This window comes from Gorilla gorilla, chromosome 3 (assembly GCF_029281585.2).
Source record: "Gorilla gorilla gorilla isolate KB3781 chromosome 3, NHGRI_mGorGor1-v2.1_pri, whole genome shotgun sequence".
Classification (NCBI taxonomy): Eukaryota; Metazoa; Chordata; class Mammalia; order Primates; family Hominidae; genus Gorilla; species Gorilla gorilla.
Window position 1 is genome coordinate 111197286 of NC_073227.2, and position 27413 is coordinate 111224698.

At 35.5% G+C, this 27413-nt stretch overlaps 1 protein-coding gene across 8 annotated transcripts in view; it reads left to right on the plus strand.

Annotated features, from left to right (window-relative positions):
• The window catches only part of CCSER1 (coiled-coil serine rich protein 1), a 1457637-nt gene that overhangs the window by 754645 nt on the left and 675579 nt on the right, over positions 1-27413 (plus strand). For all 8 annotated transcript variants that reach the window (XM_004039129.4, XM_055385647.1, XM_055385645.2 and 5 more), the window contains exon 9: positions 25085-25162. In XM_004039129.4, the coding sequence (XP_004039177.3) occupies positions 25085-25162 (78 nt within the window). The remainder of the gene's footprint in view (positions 1-25084; positions 25163-27413) is intronic.

Below are 27413 nucleotides of genomic sequence, written 5' to 3' on the forward strand. Positions count from 1 at the left end.
TCGCCCAGGCTGGAGTGTAATAGCACAATCTCAGCTCACTGCAAACTCTAAGTTTCCAAGCAACTCTCCTGCCTCAGCCTCCTGAGTAGCTGGGATTACAGGTGCCTGACACCATGCCTGGCTAATTTTTTTTTTTTTTTTTTTTTTTTGTATTTTTAGTAGAGACGGGGTTTCACTATGTTGGCCAGGCTGGTCTTGAACTCTTGACCTCAGGTGATTCCCCCGCCTTGGCCTCCCAAAGTGGTGGAATTACAGATGTGAGCCACCATCCCTGGCCTTAAATCTTTAATCTGTCTTGAGTTAATTTTTGTAGTATGTTGAGAGGTAAGGGTCCAGTTTAATTCTTCTGTATATAGCTAGTTAGTTCTCTCAGCACCATTTATTGAATAAGGAGTACTTTCCCCATTGTTTATTTTTGTAAACTTGGTTGAAGATTAGTTCATTGTAGATGTGTGGCTTTTTTCTGGGTTCTCTATTCTGTTCCACTGCTCTATGTGTCTGTTTATGTATTGGTACCATACTGTCTTGGTTATTAGAGCCTTTTGTATAGTTTGAAGTTGGATAATGTACTGTCTCTGGTTTTGTTTTTAATGCTTATGATTGCTGTGGGTATTTAGGCATTTTTTGGTTCCATGTTATTTTTAGCATTGATTTTTCTAATTCTGTATAAAATGACATTGGTCATTTGATAGGAATTTATTTGAATCTGTAGATTTTTTTGGGATGTGTAGTCATTTTAACAACATTGGTTTGTTCTATCTATGAGCATGTCATGTTTTTCTATTTGTTTGTGTCATTGATGATTTCTTTCACCAGTGTATTGTAGTTCTTGTTGTAGAGATGCTTCACCATCTTGGTTAAATGAAATATATTTTTAGGTATTTTATTTTATGTTTTGTGGCAATTGTAAATGGAAGTGGATTCTTTATTTGGTTGTCAGCTTGAATATTGTTGATGTATAGAAATACAATTGATTTTGGGTACATTAATTTATGTCCTGCCACTTTATTTAATTCATTGATCAGGTCTAGGCATTTTTTGGAGGAATCTTTAGGGCTTTCTATGTATAAAATCATTTAATCAGAAAAGAGAGATAGTTTGACTTCCTCTCTTTTATTTACATGCCTTTTCTTTGTTTTGCTTGCCTGATTGCTCTGGCAAGGACTTCCAGTATTATGCTGTATAAGAGTGGTGAGAGTGGATATTCTTGTCTTGTTCTAGGTCTTAGAAAGAATGCTTTCAACTTTTGCCCATTCAGTATGATGTTGGTTGTGGGTTTGTGATATATGGATCTTATTATTTTGAGATATGTTTATTTGATGCCTAGATTGTTGAGGGTTTTTATCATGAAAGGATGTTGGATTTTATGTAAAACTTTTTCTGCCTCTACTGAGATAATGATAGGGTTTTTTTAAAATTTTGTTTATGTGATAAATCACGATGATTGATTTGCATATGTTGAACCATTGTTTCATCCTAGTAACAAAATTCACTTGATTGTGATGGATTATCTTTTGATGTGCTGTTTGATTTGGTTTGCTAGCATTGTTGAGGATTTTTGCATCTGTGTTCATCAGGGATGTTGACTTATAGTTTTCTTTTTTTGTTGTGTCCTTGCCAGGTTTTCGTATCAAGGTGATATTCGTTTCTTAGAATGAATTAGGAAGCATTCCCCCCTCCTTGTTTGTTTTTAATAATTTCAGTAAGATTGGTACCAGATCTTCTTTGCAGATCTTCTTTGCCTATCTTATAGAATTCTGCTGTGAAACCCTCTGGTCCCAGAGTTTTTTTTTTTTTTTGTAGATATTTTTATTACTGATTCAATTTTGGAACTCATTAATGGTAGGCTCAGAGTTTCAGTTTCTTCCTGGTTCAATTTTTAGAGGTGGTGCAGTTCCAGGAATTTATCCATTACCTTTGGGTTTTCTAGATTGTCTGCATAGAGACGTTCATAGCAGTCTCTGAGAACGTATTGTATTTCTGTGGTATCAGTTGTAATGTCACTTTTTTCATTTCTGATGATGCTTACTGAAATCTATTTTTCTTGGTTAATGTAGCTAGTGGTCTATCAATTTTGTTTATCCTTTTAAAGAATCAACATTTTATTTCATTTGATTTTTATTTCATTTGAAATTTAGTAATATAAACTTTCCTCTTAACACTGCTTTTTCTGTGTCACAGAAGTTTTTGTATGTTGTGTCTCTATTTTCATTTGTTTCAACTTTTTAAATTTCTGCTTTAGTTATTTGCACAAAAGTCATTCAGGAGCAAGTTGGGTTTTTATTTTGTTTGTTGTTTTTTTCATTTTCTTGTGTAGTTCTGGTATTGATTTCTAATTTTATTGCACTGTGGTCTGAGACGTTGCTTGATATGACTTTGATTTCTTTGAATGTGTTGAGAATCTCTTTATGATCAAGAATGTGGTCAATTTTAGAGAATGTTCCATGAGCAGATAAGAAAAATGTATATTCTGCAATTGTTGGGTGGAGTGTTTTGTAGATTTTTTTAGGTCATTTGGTCAAGTCTAATTTAAGTTCAGAGTTTTTTGTTAGTTTTCTGCTTTGATTATTGGTTTAATGCTGTTAGTGGGGTGTTGCAGTTCCCCACTACTATTGGATGACTGTCTATCTCTTGGTCTAGTAGTATTTGTTCTATAAATCTGTGTGCTTTGATGTTACATGTGTGTATATTTAGGATAGTTAAATCTTCTTAAATTGAATCCTTTAGCATCACATAATGCTCTAATTTGACTTTTTAAAAAAACTATTGTTTATTTAAAGCCTGTTTTATCTGATACTAAAATAGCAACCCCTGCTCTTTCTTGTTTTTCATTTGCATGATACATCTTTCTTTATCTTTTTACTTTGAGCCTAGCGCTGTCATTTTGCATGAGATATGTCTCTTGAATGCAGTAGATGGTTGGGTCTCTCTTTTTTTTTAATCCAATTTTCCATTTTTGTCTTTTAAGTGGAGTATTTAGGCTGTTTACCTTCAAGGTTAATATTGATATGTGAGGTTTTGTTCCCATCATAGTATTGTTAGCTAGTTGCTTTGTAGTCTCAATTGTATAATTGGTTTACAGGATCTGTGAATTTTGTACTTATGGGTGCTTTTATGGTAGCAAGTATTGTCCTTTCATTTCCATGTTTAGAATTCCTTTGAACATTTATTATAGGGCCATTCTAGAAATCTCTTAGCATTTGTGTGTCTACAAAAGACTTCGTTATTCATTTGATTATGAAGCTTCATTTTGAAGGATATAAATTCTTGGCTGGCATGTTTTTTTCTTTAAGAGGGTAAAAATAGGCCCCCAATCTCTTCTAGCTGATAAGGTTTTTGCTGAGAAGTCAGCTGTTAGTCTAATGGGATTTTCTTTATGGGTAACTTGTCCCTTTTCTCAAGCTGCCTTTAAGATTTTTTTCTCCCCCTTCATGTTGACCTTGGATAATCTCATGACTATGTGCTTTGGTGATGGTCATCTTGTGTAGTATCTTACAGGTGGTCTCTGATTTTCTTTCTTGTATTTGGATGTCAACCTCTCTAGAAAGGTTAGGGAAATTTTCCTAAATTATTTCTTCCAGTGTTTTCCAGGTTGTCTTTTTCTTCTTTCTCATGAATGGCAATATGTCATAGGTTTGGTTGTTTTTCATAATCCCATATTTCTTAAAGACTTTCTTCATTTTTTAAAGTTCTTTTTGCTTTATTTTTGTCTGAGTTAATTCAAAAACTGGCTTCCAATATCTAAAATTCTTTCTTCTGCTTGATCTAGGCTATTGTTAAAGCTTTCAATTGTATTTTGAAATTCCTTTCATGAATTTTTCAATACTATAAGTTCTATTTTTTTTATTTTTTGTTTTGTTTTGTTTTAGTATAGTTATGTCATGTTTTATATCTTGCATTTTTTTTCTGGTTTCTTTGTGCTGAATTTTAACTTTCTCTTGGATCACACTGAATTTCCTGGAAATACATATTTTGAATTATTCATATGTCATTTTAGATTTTTAATTTTGGTTAGGATCCATTGCTAGATAGCTAGTATGATCCTTTGGAAGATATCAAGATACTCTGGCTTTTTGTACTGCTCAAGTTGTGCTGATTCCTTCTCATCTAAGGGAGTTGTAACTTTTTATTTTTGTATTTGCTATCATTTGGACAGAAGATTTTTTTTGTATTCCTTTCTCCCTTGAATGCTTGAATGTGTGATTGTGTTGTATGTTTTCTATGATATTTTGGCTTTATTTCTGGGTGCTTTGAGGGGCCCAGTGCTCTGTTTGGGTTCCTTGTTTGGGGCTAGCTTCTGGCTTTTTCAGATGCTGCTTGTTGCAGTGATGTGTTAGACATATGCCTCCTGCAAGGCTTAGGGTGAGGAGGAAGGACTCAGGAAGCTTATTTTATGGACTAGCAGTGAGCCCTTCTGGCAGCAGGTTTTTAATTTGGTTGTACAGTTCAGGATCCAGTCCAGTAGATGGTGATTAAGAGTAACATCTGTCTTGCTCTCAAGTAGGTTGATGATGAGTGGAAGCACCAGCCCTGACCAAGTGGGATATGACAGGCAGAGATCCTGTTGGGTGTATTGAGATCTCAGGGGAGGGGACAAGGGGATGGTGCACTAGCTCCTTGTCCTAAGCAGGCAGGGACGTGATCCACTTCCCTATCATGCCCCTCTCACAGGGCACATGTTCATTTCATACAGACTTTAACCTTTTGTTCCTGAATGCAGCACAGCTACAGCTGGCAGGTACACCCTTTGGCAGCTACCACCGCACATTGACCATTCTCGAAAATTGACTACATTCTTGATCATAAACAGTGTCTCAATAAATTCAAAGAAATCAAAATCATATTGATATGGTTTGGCTGTGTCCCCCTCCAAATCTCAACTTGAATGGTATCTCCCAGAATTCCCATGTGTTGTTGGAGGGACCCAGGAGGAGGTCATCAAAATATGGTGACCAGCCTTTCCCATGCTATTCTCATGGTAGTGAATAAGTTTCACAAGATCTGATGGGTTTATCAGGGGTTTCCACTTTTGCATCTTCTTCATTTTCTCTTGCCACCACTATGTAAGGAGTGCCTTTCACCTCCTGCCATGATTCTGAGACCTCCTCAGCCGTCTGGATCTGTAAGTCCAATTGAACCTCTTTTTCTTCCCAGTCTCGGGTATGTCTTTATCAGCAGCATGAAAACAGACTAATATATACATATCAAGCAACTTCTCAGACCACAGTGCAATAAAATTAGAAATCAATACCAAAACCACCAAGTAAATGGAAAGTAAACACCTTCCTCCATTCAAGACACATGGCTACTGCCAGAGCTTTCAGGCACCACAATATGATTAGACTGTCATGGTTCATTGATTTTCAGGGAACAGATCTACTTCAATACAAAAATTAGCCAGACGCATTGGCAGGTGCCTGTAATCCCAGCTACTCAGGAGACTGAGGCAGGATAATCACTTGAACCCAAGGGTGGAGGTTTCAGTGAGCTAAGGTCTCACCACTGCACTCCAGCCTGGGTGACAGAGTGATACTCTGTCTCAAAAAAAAAAAATAGGTAAGACAGGTAAACATAGTAACCAACCTGAAAGTAATAAACATAGACATACATGAATTTTTACCTTTTATAGTTAAAATTTTACTATTGATTTTTTAATTCCTAATAATTTATTTAAATGAAAAATTAATAATTTTTTTGACAGGAAACAAAACTATACATGAAGATGGCAACTTATGATTCTAACACCATTTACTGAGATCTTTTTATATGTTTATTTCTTTTGAATTGGTTTTGTTTCTTTGACTCTTGGTCTTGGTTTTATCTTTTCCTTGGCTGGTTCTCTTTTGATTGTAATTGTCAGAAGGACAATTTGATTTATCTTAAACTAAACGGAAATTTATCAAAAGACCATGGGGGTGACTCATCAAACAGGACTGAGAGCCAGTGCCAATACCAGCTGTAATTAACAACACAATTGATACTTTCACTCTCTGCACTCATTTGTGCTGTTCTTTAATTTTGTCTTCTTTGCTTCCTTTTTTCTTTCTTTTTCTTTGTAGAAGCAAACCTCTGCTATTTCTCTGTTCTGCTTGAGCATAAACTTAACCATTGTTTGCTCTCAAGCTTTTTTACTTTTGACTTAAGTACCACAAAAATATTAACTTATTTTCTTTTTATTCCTTATGCCATAATTGCCAGAAAAGTTTCCTATTCTAGCTTGGAAAGAGGATCTGTTCCCTAAAAATCAATGAACCATGACAGTGTGATCATATTATAATGCCTGAAAGCTCTGGCATTAGCCATGTGTCATGAGTGGAGGAAGGTAAAGTTCCCAGGAAAGTATGTATGTGTGACGGGAGCAATAAGAGGGAGCCTGGTCAGAAAAGTAGCATGTTTGCAACCATCTGAAATAACGAATGCATTCATGTAAAGATTCCTTGTGTTCTTAGCCCAGATACTAGCAGTATTTATAGCTGTCATCAGCTAAACCCTCTTATATGATGTGTATCACTACATACCTGCTTGGATGTTTCACAGTTATCTCACTTTTCATTATGCTCAGTATCTCCCATTCACCCTTATTTTCAGTTCATCCTGCTTCTTCTTCGCCCATTCATCCCATCTCCAATTGAAACTGCTTCTCCTGAAGTGTTTCTCATATCAGGAATATCACCATCAACCAGCCTCCCATTTGCTCAGAACAGAAACTTGGGAGTTGTTCTTGACTGTTCCCTTTTGCTAAACCTACCAATTACAATTAATTATTCACTTTTAAATCTAACTCTTATTTTGAGTCTGGAAAATAGATAGGACTCTATCCCTTTTGCAAAAAGCATTTCCTCTAGACAACTGCATTATCCTCTAAATTTCCTTTCTCCGATATCATCCCTACCTCTAATTTCTTCTGCATACAACAGACAGAATGATGTTGGTTAAATACAATTGAATTGTGCTAGAAACACTTCTATGATTTCCCACTGATCTAAACATAAAATTGAGCATTTTGTAGAGCCTACAATTGTGCCAATATTCTCCTTGCTCACTACGTTCTAGTCAAACTACACACACACACACACACACACACATATTAGTTTCTTAAGAAAACATGCATATTCTCCTCCCCCACGCCTCTTGAACTTTATCCAGTTTTTCTCTCTGAAACACTCCCTTGCTTACTGCCTGGCTGTGTCCTTGTCCTATAACCTTAAATGTCATTTCTTCACTAAGGCCCACCATGAGTGTCAAATAGAAATGGCATCTTTATGTTATTCTCTCTCCTAACTTCCCTTTATATCACTTACCAAAATTTGTCGTTTTTTACCTGGTAAAACATTTGCTTATTGGAAGTCTATCTCTCCTTTGAAGTAGAAGCAGTAAAATAGCAAGAACAATGACCCTTTGCTTACTACTCTCTGTGTCATGAGAGCATTGTGTGCTGCTCTCTATACATCCCACTCCTTTTGCTCGGGGCCTGTGCCTCTTCTGCTAGCTGTATAGTGGAGTTGTGTCCTACTCAGGAGTTGGACTCTAAAAGGGCTCACTGTGAACAATTAGCCAAAATGTCGCATAACTAGTTTTGTTTATATATATAAATATGCAAAATAATACAATGTATATTTAAATATACAATTTTATTTTAGTTCTAATTACACAGAGAGAAAAAGTGAGCACAGTTTAATTTGCATAATTAAATGTGCTATTACTGATGGCTGAATTAATAAATTACAGATACTCATTAAATATTTGTTGGAATCAATTAAGTCCAGCTTTAAATGTCTTTGCTACCATTTCTATTTGAAAGATGAATAAATAGAATCTAAAGCAACTGAGTAATTCCTCTAGTCACATGTAATCTCTTTAGGTTTTCTGTCTTCTTATATTTTGCTATTCAGATAATACATATACGGATTTGACTTTATTTTTAATTTTTGCTCATGACTATGCTGAAGGAAACTTGAAGGCACTCAGAATTTCTTGAGTTTGTCAGTGAAGTTTGGTCTGTGTATACAGTTTGTCTTGTGAAGTTTGATTCATGACATCAATTGTTTTCTAGCTGATCGTCAACCTGTAATGCCATGCTGACTCTGCCAGTGTCTAGTGATCTTATTCTTGTCTCCCTTATGCTTGTGTTTCTGGAATGCTGTCATCAGCATATTACTGTTAATGAATGACTGTCTTGGAGACTTTTGTGTCACTTCACGGTTTACTATAAGAATTTTATACACATTGAAATTAAATCAATACCATAAAATAAAATGCTCACAATCTCCTAAAAAACTGAATATTTTCTTTAAAATAGGAATCTTATTTTTAAACCATAGTGATTAAGTGGGCAGGGTATTATATCCTGATCTTCCTCAATAAAAATATCAAGCAAGTTAAAGCTGGAGAAATCTTTGTCATATATTCAAGATCTCAGTCTCAATATTGTTGGCAGGTTTCTGTTTTTAGCGATGCAAGGGTTTTGGTTTTTTTTAATGAGAATAATTTTCAAGGTTGAATTAAGGACTTATGGTTGTTGTATTAGTCAATGCCATTTTAACTCTCCTAAATCTTCGCAATGTCTACATTGAAACCATATTACTCCAAATTCATTGTGTGTGTGAATGTATTTGTATGTGTGCATGTGCACATCTTGAGGCTTAAAGGGGGGCAATAAATTGCAAAATAGAAAATTCAGACAAATTGAACTATAATGCAGTGCTATCCTAACTTGTATTGGAATGCAGCCATATAAGCTTCTAGTACTTTCTTCTCTGAACTGAAGTGACCTACTGGAGTTGCTGACATAAAGGGAAAATTGCAGATCTTTACCACAGGGCAAGAGCCTATAAACTTATGCCTAGACAAGTTGAAATTTCATCCTGTAGACAGGGCATGTCAATAAGAAGCAGAGTATGTTTCTTTATCCCAAGGTCACCTACCAGTTTATAGATGAATAAAAGTGAGAGAGATGTAGAGCAGAAATTCCCTAATGCAAATATGGGCCAAGGGAATGGAGAGCCCCTGACAGATAGAATGTATCTGTTTACACCAGGATGCTGCTAGTGAGGGAATGTTTGGGACTTGATGTGTCGAAAAATTCTTCTGGACCTATTTCCTGTAGAAGATATGTCTGTATTCATCATTTTTTGGATGATGATTCAAAAAATTGTCATTCTTTGGATGAATCACCTCATTGATTTTCATTAATTTTCATCATTAATTGGATGAATCACCTCATTAATCTCTCACTCACAATGTAAAATTCAGGCAATAGTGAAAATGGAGTATATAAGATTCTCTTTTAATAAAAGAAATTCTAATATGCTTATGAAAGTAAACGTTTGTCATATGATGTTACAGTATCAATTTCTCAGACATATATTTGATTTTTACCTGTTGTCTAATATCCTCACTTTTCTCTTTGTACTGTTTTTTTTTCTTACTTTATTTTATTTTATCATAAAGTATCTTTGCAGACCAGAATTACTGGAATAAACCCTTAGTTCAGATTTCATTTCCAATGTTTCCCTACTTAAATTTATATATGATACAAATGCCAGAAATTTTGCTGGACTTGTCATGTCATCAATATTAACTTCCAATAGAAAATGCGTCTGCAAATGTCAAGTTCAAAAGCTGATCTCTGATGCCACTCCAGCCTTATGCATATTCTCTCATCCACCCAATTCTTCATTTATTAAAAACAGTAGAGTATCTAGAGTGTGCCTAAAAGTATATAAGGAATTGTGGAGTCAATATGGTACTAAATAAACATGGCCCCTGCTCTAAGGAACTTAAATACTAGTGCAGAAGGCAGACCAAACATAGGCAAACCACAAATAAAAGAAATAATTGTCAGTCAAAATGACATTCAGCAAAAAAGATATTAAGACAGAGAATCATTTGGAGATAATAATCTACTTTAAAAAGAATATCTGTAAGGCAGTGGCACCTAATATGCAGAAGATCCAGATGAAGGAATAGTAGGTTAAAACTTCCTCAAGTGGTGAAGATCTTGATCCATTCAAGAAACTGAAAGAAAATGAGTGTGAGGAGAGTCATGTTTGCAAGTGAAAGAGTTGTGTTAATGTGAGATGAAGGTGGTAAAATAGATAAGGTGACGTAAGGCAGGGGCTGGCTGTACATCATGGTAAAAAGTTTAATTTTTATTGTATAAACCAGAATGCTGCAATAACAGTATAAAACAAGAAGCAAATGGTAGTCATGTGTGTAATTTAGTATGCTAAATATGTTATACTTAAATTAATATATCCAAAATCGTATGATTTTAAGATGCAATAAATATATAGTTATTCATGAAATATTTTGTGAGTGAAATTTTTTTGTACTGCTTCTTTTAAAATCCAGTGTGTATTTGACACAAACATCTCAGTTTACAGCAGCTGCATTTCAGGTGCTCATTTGTCACCTGTGCCTCATGACTACTCTACTGGAATGGAAAACTGTTAATGTGTTCAAGCAGGAGACTGATGTGATCCAAATTACATTTTCATGTTACTCTGCTATTATTTACAGAAACTATGGAGTGGAGAAGGTATGGATGAAGACAGGAAAATGAGTTAGGAGGCTGTATTAGTTTCCTGTGGCTTCCGTAACAAAGTACCACAAACTGGCTGACTTAAAACAATTGAAATTTATTTTCTCAGAAGTCTTTCTTGAGACCATAAATCTGAAATCAAGATATGGGCAGAGCCATATTTCCTCTGAGGGCTCTAGAAAAGGAGTCTTCTTGACCTCTTTTAGCTTCAAATGGTTGCTGGCAATTTTTGAAGTTGCTTGGCTTGTAGATGGATCTACACTTTCTAGTTTCTACCTCTGTCTTCACATGACCCTCTCTTCTGTGTGTCTGTGTAGCTGTGTCCAAATGTCCCTCTTCTTATAAAGAACACTTGTCATATTTGATTTGTGGCCAATCCTTATCAAGTATAATCTCTTTTTAATGTGATTATATCTGCAAAGGCACTATTTCCAAGTAAAGTCACATTCACAGGCTCCAAGTAGACATGAATTTTGGAGGTACACAGTTCCAGACAGTGCAGAGGCCATTGGAATAAAAGGTGGTGGTGGCTTGTACACACCCAGCACACATCTATACTTCACTCCCCTCTGCACCCTAGGTAGTAGGCTGGGGTGGAGGCAGTAGAAATAAAAAGAAGTGATTGTGAAGTACATTTTAGAGATGTAATTAACTGATGTCTTGAATGTGGAGGGGCAGAGCCAAAACAATTTGGATGATATTTCCAATCAGAGTTTCTATCATGCCTTTCCTGATCAGTCACTAAATGCCCACTGTTTTTATCCTGGAAATTTGTGTTTCTAGCTTCTAAAGGATCTAACTCAAAGCCATCTCTTTTATGTCCCTCTTTACGAGGCCTTTCTTAATTAGCTTTACCTTATTGGTAAGAGTATTAAACTAGAAGAAATGGATTAGCCTGTCTTAAGTACAAAAGAAATCAAATATATATTTGTATAATCCATTATTAGTGAAACTTTGCCAGTGTTTAAATATACTGCAATGTACTCTTTGAAAAAATCTAGAAACTGGAAATTTTAGAATTGAAATAGAAATCATAATTCAACTCACATTGTATTAGTTCATTTTCACACTGCTATAAAGAACTGCCTGACACTGGGTAATTTGTAAAGAATAGAGGTTTAATTGACTCACAGTACCACAGGCCCTAACAGGAAGCATGACTGGGAGTCCTCAGGAAACTTATGCTCATGATGGAAAGAGAAGGGGAAGTAAGCACCTTCTTCACATGGTGGCAGGAGAGACAGAGAGAGAGAAAGAGAGAGAAAGAGAGAGCAAAGTGGGAAGGGCCATCCTTTTAAACAACCACATCTCGTGAGAACTCACTATCAAGGGAACAGCAAGGGGGAAATCTGCCTCCATGATTTAATCATCTCCCACCAGGGCCCTCCCCTGATAAAAAGAGATTGTAATTCACGTGGGATTTGTGTGGGGACGCAGAATCAAACCATATTACTCATTAAAAACAAAAAGCAAAACAAAACTACATATCCTTTACATCTAGAATATGACACACAGTTATCTGGGTACAAGTATTCCTAATGATTTCAATCTCTAAATATTCTAAGTTTTCCAATTCATATTTTTTATCAGTCTATCTCATTCATAAATGAAATCACCCAAGTTCTTAAATCTAGTCATATTTTTAGTTTGTACAATCTCTTATAGGTGTTCAATTCCATAAATATAAAGTATACTGTTTAATTTTGTAAGCCCTATTATTTCTTGTAAAAATCACCTGCAATCTGCTCTCAGAGTGGTCACAGTGAAGGATGTCAGGCAGTTTTCTAGTTCAGGTAGCATAAGGTTGAATAAAAATAAATATGTTATCCAGATGTTGTATTATTGATTTACTGACGTTCCTTCGTTTCTGTTTGTGTTTAGAGTCTTGACCCATTTTTTAAACACACAAACCTGAAATAAGTTTCCTATCCCTTTGTCCTTTTCTGCAATGTTTTAAAACCTCACATTGCTTTTCCTGAGGTATGGGGACCCAAAGACTGAAAGCATCTCAGTAACAGGCCAACTATTAACACTTGTGGGTCCCAGGCCAAGAATATGAATGAAGGCTCACAGAGTGTAAGTCTAAATATTGAAGTTATAAATAAAGCTTTAAAAACCATGGAATAAAATATGTTCTAACCTCTTATCTTGGAAAGTATACTTTGATAATTACTTAAAAAGCACATTCCAAATCCAGATTTCTTTGGACTCCCTAGCATTCTCTGCAGGAACTTAGCAATGTGGAGAGAGCCAGCCTGTGTTCTTATTTAATTCCAATATCCATTGTTAAATCTGGGTAATGATTGCATAAGAGTTCTATTTATAAGTCTCCCTTTTTTTCAAGTTAGCAATTTTCTACAACAAAAAAATTATATTAATGAAGTTTAGTGTCTCCTTGATAGCTCCCAAAAATTTTGAGTTCCATGAGAGGAGGTTTTATTTGCTTGGCTGTGTTTCTTGAAGATTCTACTGATGTCTTCAGTGATATGCCCCCATTAAAGGTGGGTGACAATGATCAATGTGATCTGTATAATGTTGCATTTTCATTCCTGAGCTCATCTTTGGCCTTGGCATCATTAAGCAATCCCTATGATTCTCTCTCTGTCTCTCTTGCTTTGTTTTATTTAAATAATCTTGGGGGTGGTTCCAAGGTGGCCAAATAGGAACAGCTTCAGTCTACAGCTCCCAGTGTGAGCGATGCAGAAGATGGTTAATTTCTGCATTTCCAACTGAGGTACCGGGTTCATCTCACTGGGGATTGTCGGACAGTGGGTACAGGACAGTGGGTGTAGTGCACCAAGCATGAGCTGAAGCAGGGCGAGGCATCGCCTCACCCAGGAAGCTCAAGGTGTCTGGGAATTCCCTTTCCTAGCCAAGGAAAGGGGTGACAGACGGCACCTGGAAAATCGGGTCACTCCCAACCTAATACTGCACTTTTCCGATGGTCTTAGCAAATGGCACACCAGGAGATTATATTCCACGCCTGGCTCAGAGGGTCCTACACCCATAGAGCCTCGCTCATTGCTAGCACAGCAGTCTGAGATCAAACTGCAAGGCAGCAGCGAGGCTGGGGGAGGGGCGCCCGCCATTGCTGAAGCTTGAGTAGGTAAACAAAGCAGCCTGGAAGCTGGAATTGGGTGGAGCCCACCGCAGCTCAAGGAGGCCTGCCTGCCTCTGTAGACTCTACCTCTGGTGGCAGGGCATAGCCGAACAAAAGGCAGCAGAAACCTCTGCAGACTTAAATGTCCCTGTCTGACAGCTTGGAAGACAGTAGTGTTTCTTCCAGCACGGAGCTTGAGATCTGAGAACGGACAGACTGCCTCCTCAAGTGGGTCCCTGACCTGCAAGTAGCCTAACTGGGAGGCTAATTATGTGTCTGCCCAGTAGGGGCAGACTGACACCTCACAAGAACAGGTACCGCTCTGAGATGAAACTTCCAGAGGAACTATCAGGCAGCAACATTTGCTGTTCACCAATATTCGCTGTTCTGCAGCCTCCACTGCTGATACCAAGGCAAACAGGGTCTGGAGTGGACCTCCAGCAAACTCAACAGACCTGCAGCTGAGGGTGCTGACTGTTAGAAGGAAAACTAACAAACAGAAAGGACATCCACACCAAAACCCCATCTGTACGTCACCATCATCAAAGACAAAAGGTATACAAAACCACAAAGATGGGGAAAAAACAGAGCAGAAAAACTGAAAATTCTAAAAATCAGAGCACTTCTCCTCCTCCAAAGGAATGCAGCCCCTTGCCAGCAATGGAACAAAGCTGGACGGAGAACAACTTTGACGAGCTGAGAGAAGAAGGCTTCAGAGGATCAAACTTTTCCAAGCTAAAGGAGGAAGTTTGAACCCATGGCGAAGAAGTTAAAAACCTTGAAAAAAGATTAGACGAATGGCTAACTAGAATAACCAGTGTAGAGAAGTCCTTACGGGACCTGATGGAGCTGAAAACCATGGCACGAGAACTACGTGACGAATGCCCAAGCTTCAGTAGCTGATTCGATCAACTACTGAACTACCTTTCTACATAAAGGAAGAAAGGGTATCAGTGATGGAAGATCAAATGAACGAAATGAAGTGAGAAGAGAAAAAGGAATGAAAAGAAACGAACAAAGCCTCCAAGAAATATGGGACTATGTGAAAAGACCAAATCTGCGTCTGATTGGTGTACCTGAAAGTGACAGGGAGAATGGAACCAAGTTGGAAAACACTCTGCAGGATATTATCCAGGAGAACTTCCCCAGTCTAGCAAGGCAGGCCAACAATCAAATTCAGGAAACACAGAGAACACCATAAAGATACTCCTCGAGAAGAGCTACTCCAAGACATATAGTTGTCAGATTCACCAAAGTTAAAATGAAGGAAAAAATGTTGATGTTAAGGGCAGCCAGAGAGAAAGGTCAGGTTACCCACAAAGGGAAGCCCATCAGACTAACAGCTGATCTCTCAGCAGACACTCTACAAGCCAGAAGAGAGAGGGGGCCAATATTCAACATTCTTAAAGAAAAGAATTTTCAACTCAGAATTTCATATCCAGCCAAACTAAGCTTCATAAGTGAAGGAGAAATAAAATCCTTTACAGACAAGCAAATGCTGAGAGATTTTGTCACCACCAGGCCTCCCCTACAAGAGCTCCTGAAGGAAGCACTAAATATGGAAAGGAACAACTGGTACCAGCCACTGCAAAAACATGCCAAAATGTAAAGACAATCGAGGCTAGGAAGAAACTGCATCAACTAACAAGCAAAATAACCATCTAACATCATAATGACGGGATCAAATTCACACATAACAATATTAACCTTAAATGGAAATGGGCTAAATGCTCCAGCTGAAAGACACAGCCTGGCAAACTGGATAAAGGGTCAACACCGATAAGTATGCTGTATTCAGGAAACCCATCTCACGTACAGAGACACAGATAGGCCCAAAATAAAGGGATGGAGGAAGAGCTACCAAGCAAATGGAAAACAAAAAAAAGGCAAGGGTTGCAATCCTAGTCTCTGATAAAACAGCCTTTAAACCAACAAAGATCAAAAGAGACAAAGAAGGCCATTACGTAATAGTAAAGGGATCAATTCAACAAGAAGAGGTAATTATCCTAAATATGCATGCACCCATTACAGGAGCACCCAGATTCATAAAGCAAGTCCTTGGAGACCTACAAAGAGACTTAGGCTCCCACACAATAATAATGGGAGACTTTAACACCCCACTGTCAACATTAGACAGATCAATGAGACAGAAAGTTAACAAGTATATCCAGGAATTGAATTCAGCTGTGCACCAAGTGGACCTGATAGACATCTACAGAACTCTCCACCCCAAATCAACAGAATATACATTATTCTCAGCTACACACTGCACTTATTCCAAAGTTGACCACATAGTTGGAGGTAAAGCACTCCTCAGCAAATGTAAAAGAACAGAAATTATAACAAACTATCTCTCAAACCACAGTGCAATCAAACTAGAATTCAGGATTAAGAAAATCACTCAAAACCGCTCAAATACATGGAAACTGAACAACCTGCTCCTGAATGACTACTGGGTACATAACGAAATGAAGGCAGAAATAAAGATGTTCTTTGAAACCAATGAGAACAAAGACACAACAAACTAGAATCTCTGGGACACATTTAAAGCAGTGCGTTGAGGGAAATTTATAGCACTAAATGCCCACAAGAGAAAGCAGGAAAGATCTAAAACTGACACCCTAACATCACAATTAAAAGAACTAGAGAAGCAAGAGCAAACACATTCAAAGCGAGCAGAAAGCAAGAAATAACTAAAATCAGAGCAGAACTGAAGGAAACAGAGACACAAAAAACCCTTCAAAAAATCAATTAATCCAGGAGCTTTTTTTTGAAAAAAAAAAAAAAAAACAACAAAAAAAACTTTTTTGAAAAGATCAGCAAAATTGATAGACCACTAGCAATACTAATAAAGAAGAAAAGAGAGAAGAATCAAGTAGACGCAATAAAAAATGATAAAGGGGATATCACCACCAATCCCACAGAAATACAAACTACCATCAGAGATTACCATAAACACCTCTACACAAATAAACTAGAAAATCTAGAAGAAATGGAAAAATTCCAGGACACATACAGCCTCCCAAGACTAAACCAGGAAGAAGGTGAATCTCTGAATAGACCAATAACAGGCTCTGAAATTGAGGCAATAATTAATAGCATACTAACCAAAAAAAGTCCAGGATCAGATGGATTCACAGCTGAATTCCACCAGAGGTACAAGGAGGAGCTGGTACCATTCCTTCTGAAACTATTCCAATCAATATAAAAAGAGGGAATCCTCCCTAACTCATTTTGTGAGGCCTGCATCATCCTGATACCAAAGCCTGGCAGACACACAACAAAAAAAGAGAATATTAGACAAATATCCATGATGAACACTGATGCAAAAATCCTCAATGAAATGCTGGCAAACTGAATCCAGCAACACATCAAAAAGCTTATCCACCATGATCAAGTAGGCTTCATCCCTGGGATGTGAGGCTGGTTCAACATACACAAACCAATAAACGTAACCCAGCATATAAACAGAACCAAAGACAAAAACCACATGATTATCTCAATAGATTCAGAAAAGGCCTTTGACAAAATTCAACAGCCCTTCATGCTAACAACTCTCAATAAGTTAGGTATTGATGGGATGTATCTCAAAATAATAAGAGCTATCTATGACAAACCCACAGCCAATATCATACTGAATGGGCAAAAACTGGAAGCATTCCCTTTGAAAACTGGCACAAGACAGGGATGCCCTCTCTCACCACTCCTATTCAACATAGTGTTGGAAGTTCTGGCCAGGGCAGTCAGGCAGGAGAAAGAAATAAAGGGTATTCAATTAGGAAAGGAGGAAGTCATCTTGTCCCTGTTTGCAGATGACATGATTGTATATCTAGAAAACCCCATTGTCTCAGCCCAAAGTCTCCTTAAGCTGATAAGCAACTTCAGCAAAGTCTCAGGATACAAAATCAATGTGCAAAAATCACAAGCATTCTTATACACCAATAACAGACAAACAGAGAGCCAAATCATGAGTGAACTCCCATTCACAATTGCTTCAAAGAGAATAAAATACCTAGGAATCCAACTTACAAGGGGTGTGAAGGATCTCTTCAAGGAGAACTTCAAACCACTGCTCAAGGAAATAAAAGAGGACACAAACAAATGGAAGAACATTCCATGCTCATGGTTAGGAAGAATCAATATCATGAAAATGGCCATACTACCCAAGGTAATTTATAGATTCAATGCCATCCCCGTCAAGCTACCAATGACTTTCTTCACAGAATTAGAAAAAACTAAAGTTCATATGGAACCAAAAAAGAGCCCACATTGCCAAGTCAATCCTAAACCAAAAGAACAAAGCTGGAGGCATCATGCTACCTGACTTAAACTATACTACAAGGCTACAGTAACCAAAGCAGCATGGTACTGGTACCAGAACAGAGATATAGACCAATGGAACAGAACAGAGCCCTCAGATATAATGCCACATATCTACAACTATCTGATCTTTGACAAACCTGACAAAAACAAGAAATGGGGAAAGGATTCCCTATTTAACAAATGGTGCTGGGAAAACTGGCTCGCCATATGGAGAAAGCTGAAACTGGATCCCTTCCTTACACCTTATACAAAAATTAATTCAAGATGGATTAAAGACTTCAACGTTAGACCTAAAATCATAAAAACCCTAGAAGAAAACCTAGGCAATACCATTCAGGACATAGGCATGGGCAAGGACTTCATGTCTAAAACACTAAAAGCAATGGCAACAAAAGCAAAATTAACAAATGGGATCTAATTAAACTAAAGAGTTTCTGCATAGCAAAAGCAAATACCATCAGAGTGAACAGGCAACCTACAGAATGGGAGAAAATTTTTGCAATCTACTCATCTGACAAAGGACTATTATCCAGAATCTACAATAACTCAAACAAATTTACAAGAAAAAAATGAACAACCCCATCAAAAAGTGGGCAAAGGATATGAACAGACACTTCTCAAAAGAAGACGTCTATACAGTCAAGAGACACATGAAAAAATGCTCATCATCACTGGCCATCATAGAAATGCAAATCAAAACCACAATGAGATACCATCTCACACCAGTTAGAATGGTGATCATTAAAAAGTCAGGAAACAATGGGTGCTGGAGAGGATGTGGAGAAATAGGAACACTTTTACACTGTTGGTGGGACTGTAAACTAGTTCAACCATTGTGGGAGTCAGTGTGGCAATTCCTCAGGGATCTAGAACTAGAAATACCATTTGACCCAGCCATCCCATTACTGGGTATATACCCAAAGGATTATAAATCATGCTGCTATAAAGACACATGCACAGATATGTTTATTGTGGCACTGTTCACAGTAGCAAAGACTTGGAACCAAGCCAAATGTCCAACAATGATGGACTGGATTAAGAGAATGTGGCACATATACACCATGGAATACTATGCAGCCATAAAAAATGATGAGTTCATATCCTTTGTAGGGACATGGATGAAGCTGGAAACCATCATTCTCAGCAAACTATTGCAAGGACAAAAAACCAAACACCGCATGTTCTCACTCTTAGGTGGGAATTGAACAATGAGAACACTTGGACCCAGGAAAGGGACATCACACACTGGGGCCTGTTGTGGGGTAGGAGGAGGGGGTAGGGATAGCATTAGGAGATATACCTAATGTTAAATGACCAGTTAATGGGTGCAGCACACCAACGTGGCACTTGTATACATATGTAACAAACCTGCACTTTGTGCACATGTATCCTGGAATTTAAAGTATAATTTTTAAAGAAAGATCAAAAAAATTACATCAGGATTTTATTTTAGTGATTAAAGAAAATAAACACCTAAAAGAAATCTTTTATTATTGACATTGAAGTCCCTTACAAGATGATGGTCAAATTCTCTTTGTCCCACCTAATTTTTAGTTTAAACTTGTCTCAGAAGGCTGTGAATTTTCTCATGTTGAATTATATTACTTTTCAATTTGAAAAGTTAGCTTTTCCCCTCTTTTCCAGTGTCAGTTTTTCTAGAATATTTCTCTTTCCATAAGCTTTACCTTTAGATTCATGACTTAGGATCTAAATTTAGGATTATACTATTTTAAGCAGACTTTGTGTTCCTTTTACATTAAAAAAATCTTTTTCTAGCTTTTACCTATCTTTTGCCAAACTTTCTTTTGCAAATTTTGGATAGGAACCAAATGTTTCCTCTTTCCTTCAGCCTCAAGGTACATATTCAGTAAGTATGTAATCACTATTATATACTAGTGTCTGTTAATTGTATTAACTAACATACTAGTGTCTGTTAATTGTATTAATTAATGTGTGTACATTTCTTTTTATTATAGATTCTAAAGCAAACTACTACACGTAGGCCATCATGTTCCAAGTTTTTGAAAGTTCATCTTTTTCATCTTGTTGATAAATTTCATCAACTTTTATGTAGGTAATTCAAATAGAAATTTGGGATAAATTGGACTGATTTTTTGGGATTATTGAGTATTTTTATTTCAGCTTGTTTTACAGCACTGAATAGCTGGAGTAAAAGATATTAGATATCCCTAGTCACTTGAGACTTCATTTTAAAAGCCAGTTGTACTGGCTTTGCCATGGCTTTGTCTTGGTTTTGATTTCTACCACATTTCCTCCTCTTCAGTGCTTCCTCAGCGGCGTGTACTTGAGTATGCGCACGTGCAAATGAAAAAACATGGATATATTTGTGGTGCCTATTATATCTTTCTTGCTAATTCAAGAGATATATATATATATATTAGTAATAGAACTAAATTTTAAAAGCCTAAAAATTAGGACCCAGCCTTTTTATATAGACAAGATATGTCATGGAGTGAGATTCTATGAATATCCAGTGTGTAAAATACACACACACACAAACACACACACACGGAGTTCACATATCAAAGAAATGATTTTAACAGTTTAAACAGAATATATTTTTAGATTACTCTGCTTGAACTGATAATATCATTGCTATCAAAAGAATTTCATGCCTTTTCAACATTTAGTTTTTGTTTGTTTGACATCTTCCAATTTTGTGTTTAACTCTATGTTGACTTTATCATTTTATTCCAAACTTATGCTCCAAAATGCATTGCTGATGATATTTATATTAGTAGGCATTCTGTGGAATTGTGCTTTTACAGGAAATACATTGGTAAATCTTAAGTAATCTTAAATTGTTTCCACAGTAAAAAAAAAAAAAAAAAAAAAAAAGGACTTAGTGTTGAATCTGCAAGAAAATATAGACAAGGTGGACACCAAAAATAGTTTTATTTCCATCTGTAATTACTAGCTATGCAGCAAGTATAAAAATATATATTTGATATGTTTCCTTGAATATGTGATGTGGAGGCAGCAACACTATTTGTAAGCTTTTTAAAAGAGTTATAGTATCTTTGTAGAGATACTGTACTAGGGTCTAGAGACCAATAAAAAAGGTTTTCATCTGGGCTGCTCCACTTACTATCTTGTGTGATATTTAGCAACTGATATTAACAAAGTATCAGTTTGCTGTTTTTTATAAAAGGAACAAAAACACAGCTTTTGTATGTTCTGGAGAGGATTCATATAGATATATATTACTTGATACAGTGCCTGGCATATAACCTACATTCTACTAATGGCATCTATTATTAGTGGTAATAATTAAAGTGGTAATGCTTACAGAAGGAAAGGGAATGTGAGTACAGTTAAGTACCCTTAATAAGTTTATATATTTTATTAGGTTCATATATATTGATTTGTGTTACTGACTTTTATTATACAAACGTTATTGATTACTTTTAATCTCAGATGAAATAACTTGGAAACTTAGAGAAGAAAAACATTTCTATTCATACAGCAATATTATATAACTCAAAACCTCCACATATTCAGGACTCAGATTACATGGAAATTTAACAATCAATGTAAATCACAAAATCTGTCACTTTCATCTCATTTTAGTTTTACTTTTTTACATAATATGCTAGCCTTTTTTGCTTTTTCTAAGCACACATGTTTTATTAATCATAAATGTGAAAAAAATAAGGGGTGTATTTTGTCATTGCTTGGAAAGGAAACTTAAAGACAATTAGGTATTTTGTCAGGGGCATAGATTTATTTATAAAATTTATCTACTACAAATTGAGTTGTTTTAATTCTTCACTATCCTTCTGAGAGAGATTAGAAGAAGGAATGACAATGTCTGCTTACATGGGAGAATACTGAAAGAGGGCCACCTTAAATCACATGGTGTAAATTCATTGGTGGTCAAAGCTCAGCACACTTCCGCGGTTTGTCTTCTCCATATTGCTTCCTTCTGTATGGATGCATACATATATATCCATTTTTATGTACAATATAAAGTGAAGGATGTATTTAAATAAGTTCCATCCTCATTCAGTTAAAATATTTTATGGTCTTTAATTATAAAATCATATTTTGAAAATTGAGCTGACTCTCAAATCTTTTGGCATAGCATTCTATCCTTTCTGGCATAGCATTCTATCCTTTCTGGCATAAGCTTGAGTTACCACTCTAATCTCATTCCTCACATTGTCCCTTTAATTGACTCCCTTTAGGCAATTTTGAAGTAGTAGTTGTTTATGCATATCTTTGTCATAGTCTCTCTGACTTCTAAATATTTGCAATTACTATTGCCTTCCTAGATTCCATATCACTCAGTTCCACTTCAAATTGGCTAATAGTAATTCGTTTTTCTGGTCTTAGCTGGGATGTCAGTAGCGTCTACATTCCAAATCATTTAACTCTTTTGTACGTCCCCTCTCCAATATACCGTTTCCATACACACACACCTCGGGCTCTCTCCGTGGTAACTGTATTTTACCTGTAGAATGCGAATTGTCTTATTTTTCTGACTCACACTGGAAGTGTCTTCATAGAAAGGGATATATTTTCTTTTTTTTCCCTTAGTGTCCTCTCCCCTCTAAGCAATAACCATAATATGCATTTAATAAAAAGTTATAAAATACAAATATATTCCTATCATGAAGGTGAAATTTCTGTATATTGAAATAAACTGATAATAATTTTAGTCAAGACTTTAATCATTATATCAAATCAATGTGAAACTGAAAATACATGATGATACTTTGTTTCTATATCTCTGATAAATATATATATTTATGAAATTAATATAGATAGATTTATTATATAAGAAATCAAAATTATTTGCAATTCTACCCTCTAGCAATAGCTACTTTTGTGGTATATTTTCTGTTTAATTATCTGTAAAACTCTTTTTATACATATTAAATTTATCAATCTATAAATTTCCATCTACCATCTAGAAATGCAAGAGCTCCATCAAGAATCATCTCCTGAAAGCTATGTATTCTTTCTTTAATCTTCTAATTGTATGTGATAGACATTTGTCATAAACTTTCATATGTTTACGGCCTTCTATTAAGCTAAAAATATTTAATTCTTAATTATTTGTACCTAAGTCTATAGGAAACTTAGATTTTATTCTCTACATCTGAATATGGCACACGTGCATACGTAATACCATAATAAATAATTCAAATACATCATTTGTTGTGATTAATGCCTACAAGAGGGAGTAACAATGACATTCCCTTGAAATGTCTGTGTTTTATTTAATTTCCAAAGATAACTGTTCTTTATTTAAAGTTTTTATTTGTTTGTTTGCTCTTGTTTTGGTTAGTATATTGGTTAATAAAGTTGTTTGGAATTTTATTTATCATTATTTGAATTTTCTAAGTCTTATAACTCAGAGCAGTAATCCAGAAGTTACCAACAATTTCCAACTCCTATCCTCAGGATGAAAGCCCTTGAAATAGAAATGTGAGCTGTGGCATAATGGAAGCATTTGGCAGCTATTTTCCCCTGCTCTATACATGAGTGCATAGACTCTAATTCATACAAAAAAGTTTATATAATTACAGATTTGCAACAAAATTTACTTTTCATGTACTTATGATTCTAATCTATCTCAAAAGTAGATAATCAAACTTTTGTAAACAATCTTTCAATGATGGACAATGTTATTGCTCCTTTACCTATTACTACCTCTCCCTGTTCTTTTCTTCATCCCAATCAATATGTCTAGATAAATACATTTTTTTCTCATTTGAAATTTAGTTTGGAAAATGCAGCCACATTTTTACTTATCTTTTTCAAATAATTAAAAACTTCTACCTCACTCATGTAACATCTTCCTGCATGATCTAATCTGCATCTAATTTTTCTCTGACTAGCAGCACTAGATGTTTTGTGATTAGGGAAGTCAGAAGTGATGAGATATTAATAGAACATAAAATATTTTTTTCTATATTTCAGTAAGTTAAACTAAATTATATTTACCTAAATTATGTACGTACTTTGATAAACATCTCAGATAATCTTGAAAATACCAAGCAGCAATGAAGGAAAGTGTGAGGGAATAGGGAGGGAGGGGAAAACGAGAAAAGGGAAGGGGAAGGAACAGGAAGGGAAGGGAGGTGTGTAACTGGAATTCTTGAGAGTGAGGTTCTTGATAACCATTGTCAATCCTGGGAAAGGAAGAATTAAATCACAGACCTCTATCGTTTGGGTATTATATAACTATCTTATTAACCATTCAAAAGAAAAGAAAATGATAGACATTCTGCTTTAAAGCAAGTGGAAAGCACAGTCTCATGGAATCCCATGAATGTCTTTGAAAACTGTCTCAAGTTACTTAAACTTCCTAAATTGTATTGTTTTTATTTAACATGAGTGGTATTTACAGTAAATATTTGAAGATAAAATGTGATCAAGTGAGTACAACACTCTCAGCTGTGAGAGGCACTTAGTAAATACATTACATAATAATTAAACTCAAGATCTCATTTTAAGTGACACATTTAGGAATGAGAAGGGAAGTTCCCAGAAAAAAGCACAGTCAGATTAGTTTACTCAGAAATCGTAGTTTCACATTTGAAATATGAAATCCCAACCTCGTTCGTGTATTCCTTCCCTTCCCTAGTTATCACAGGGTGGGATTTGTGTCAGTCTCTTAAGGTAAACATTCCTAAATGTGTAGAGGTTTTTGGAAAGAAGAAGCATAACAAAATTAAAACAAACTGAATGGAATCCATTGGGTCTTTTATTAAGAATATTTTTTTATTTCAAATGTAAGTGTTCTGAAACTGGATCAGCAAAATAATAGCAACTAAGTTATTTAAAAAGATAACAGGAAACAAAGCATAGACATTTGGTCTTGGATTTAAGCACATTATGACTCTACTGTTGAACTGTGGTTCTGACTCAGTGATGCCTACAGTAGAAGAAAAGATGCTTAAGGTGGGACAGTTGTGACCTAAAAATTAAAGCTCTAAATATTTAAGCTTATTTTAAGAGCACTAACACAGCAAAGCGTATGCACAGAGAAGAACATGAATTATACACTAATCAAATTTTAATAAGTGGAGAATATTAGTGTAGAAGTACACACCTCACCAACAATGTGTTGTTTTTTCATTTTGCAGGGAAAAGTCCGGCATTTACAGAAGGCTTTTGCTTCAAGAGTAGATAAATCCACACAGACTGAACTACTAGGCTATGACGTAAGTAGCTCTGCAAAACCATTTTTAACTTCATTATTGGTATTCAGACCTCCACAGCTTATTTACCTCTGCGGCTGCTGTGTCCATGCATTGATTTAACAGGATTTAGCGGTGCACCATTCATCTTTTGCTCTTAATCCCCAAATACCTCCTGGAACTAAAAAAGATGATTACAGGCGCCAACTAGCATACCAATGCCTTATTAATTTTTTTACATCAACAATTTTGGTACAGTCTTTTGAATTAGTGTATTTGCAGACATGTAGAAGATATGCATTAGAAGACTAGGGCAATTTATTTTTTAAGAAAATATTTATTTATTAACAGTTTAATAAAGTTACTATGTTTGTAATCACCAAAGGTGAAGCACATCATTTTTATATGCAGACACTTAAAAGCAAAAACAACTTTGAAGAAAAATTTAAAATAATGTTTTAGCTCTTGGGCTTCAGTGCAGGCAGCAGAAAGTAATTTCATTGAAAGTATTTTTCTGTCAGTGAGAAATACTTGTTGAACTGTCAAAATAGGATTGTAAAACATGTTTTAATACAGTATTACATCTAGTAACACTGGATGATTTGGGAAAACATTGATATAAATACCCATTTTTTTCTTAAACACAGCTAAGAAATTTGCCTTTTGCCTAAGTTCATGACTTTCAACTTCCTCTTGATGAAAAAATAAAGGAATTAATTTGATCTTGTAGCTAACATGTATGAGGACCCCCTCTTCTATTTAAAAACATTTATTCTTATTTTTAGCACTTTGCTGATAAGTAGAAATAAAATAGAGATAATTTTAAGTTTTATGATGATGAATAATGATAAATTATATGTTTATCTGCATGGTCTCATTATGTTAAATAACAAACTTGGATGCTACCTTTGTGTTGCCGTGCAAATTACATTAATTTATTTAATATAAAACTACTTTTCTTTTAAGAAATAAACCAAAGCTTTGAATCACTGCACAAATTGTTTTCAAGTGTTTATATACCTTATTTTCTTAATTAAAAACAACACTAAAAATATGAATTAAATATTATTCAATTATGTTTATTTTAAGGTATATTTACTCTAGATATCTAAATTCTAGATCTCAATTTTGTAACTGAAATGCTTCTAGCAGTGTTGTATGTTACTTAAATTATGTTGACATCTATTTTTAAAAAGAAATAATTTTATGGTCCTTAAAGAGTATTTACCACAAGTAGTTCAATATTGGTCTTTTGTGAGGGATTTTTTTCCTGTCTAAAAACTTGGTTTTTTTGTTGTTGTTGTTGTTTGTTTGTTTGTTATTTGAGATGGAGTCTCACTCTGTTGCCCAGGCTGGAGTGCACTGGCGCGATCTCGGCTCACTGCAACCTCCGCCTCCTGGGTTCAAGTGATTCTCCTGCCTCACCATCCCAGGTAACTGGGATGTCAAGCACCCGTCACCACTGCCGGCTACTGTTTGTATTTGTAGTAGAGACAGGGTTTCATCATGTTGGTCAGGTTAGTCTTGAACTCCTTACCTCAAATGATCCACGCGCCTTAGCCTCCAAAAGTTCTGGGATTACAGGCGTGAGCCACCACCCCCTGCCTAAAAATTTTTTAATGAAAATATTTATATGCTAGTCCTTAGGATATAAACCCAATATGTGTTTTACAAATAACAACCTTTGTATCTATAAATCTGCAAGACAGAGAGTTTGTTCAATATGAGTAATAAAATCATAATTTTCATTAAATCTTATTCTAATATAACATCATACAACACAGGGACTACAAGTTAAATTAGAATCCACTTACTTCAAGGCCCCCAATTTTTAAATAAGTTAACTGAATTTCAGAAAAATGAAGTCACTTTTTTACTACTACATGACCTTTGTTGGGAGTCTAGTCTTTTATTTAAGGTAATGTGCTTGGAAAAGAGAAAACAAATATACATTTAGATTCAAATTTTCAATTTTATTTAAAGAAACAATGTTTGGGAGACAGAATTCTAACTTTTTAAATGACAATATAAATATAAAATGTAAGACTTTTATGTAATACCATCAATTTTATGTGACACTATTAGTGATTGCTTGTGAGAATTGGTTGCTGAGGAATGAACGACACCTCTGGCGAAATGACTTATCTGTGGATAGTTATTCTAACACCATAGTTACCAGCAGCCTCTTATGTATTTGCCTATCCATGTCTCGTAATTTTCTAATTTCTATGATATTTCTTATATCAATGTCATTTAGTTCTCTAAGCATGAAAAT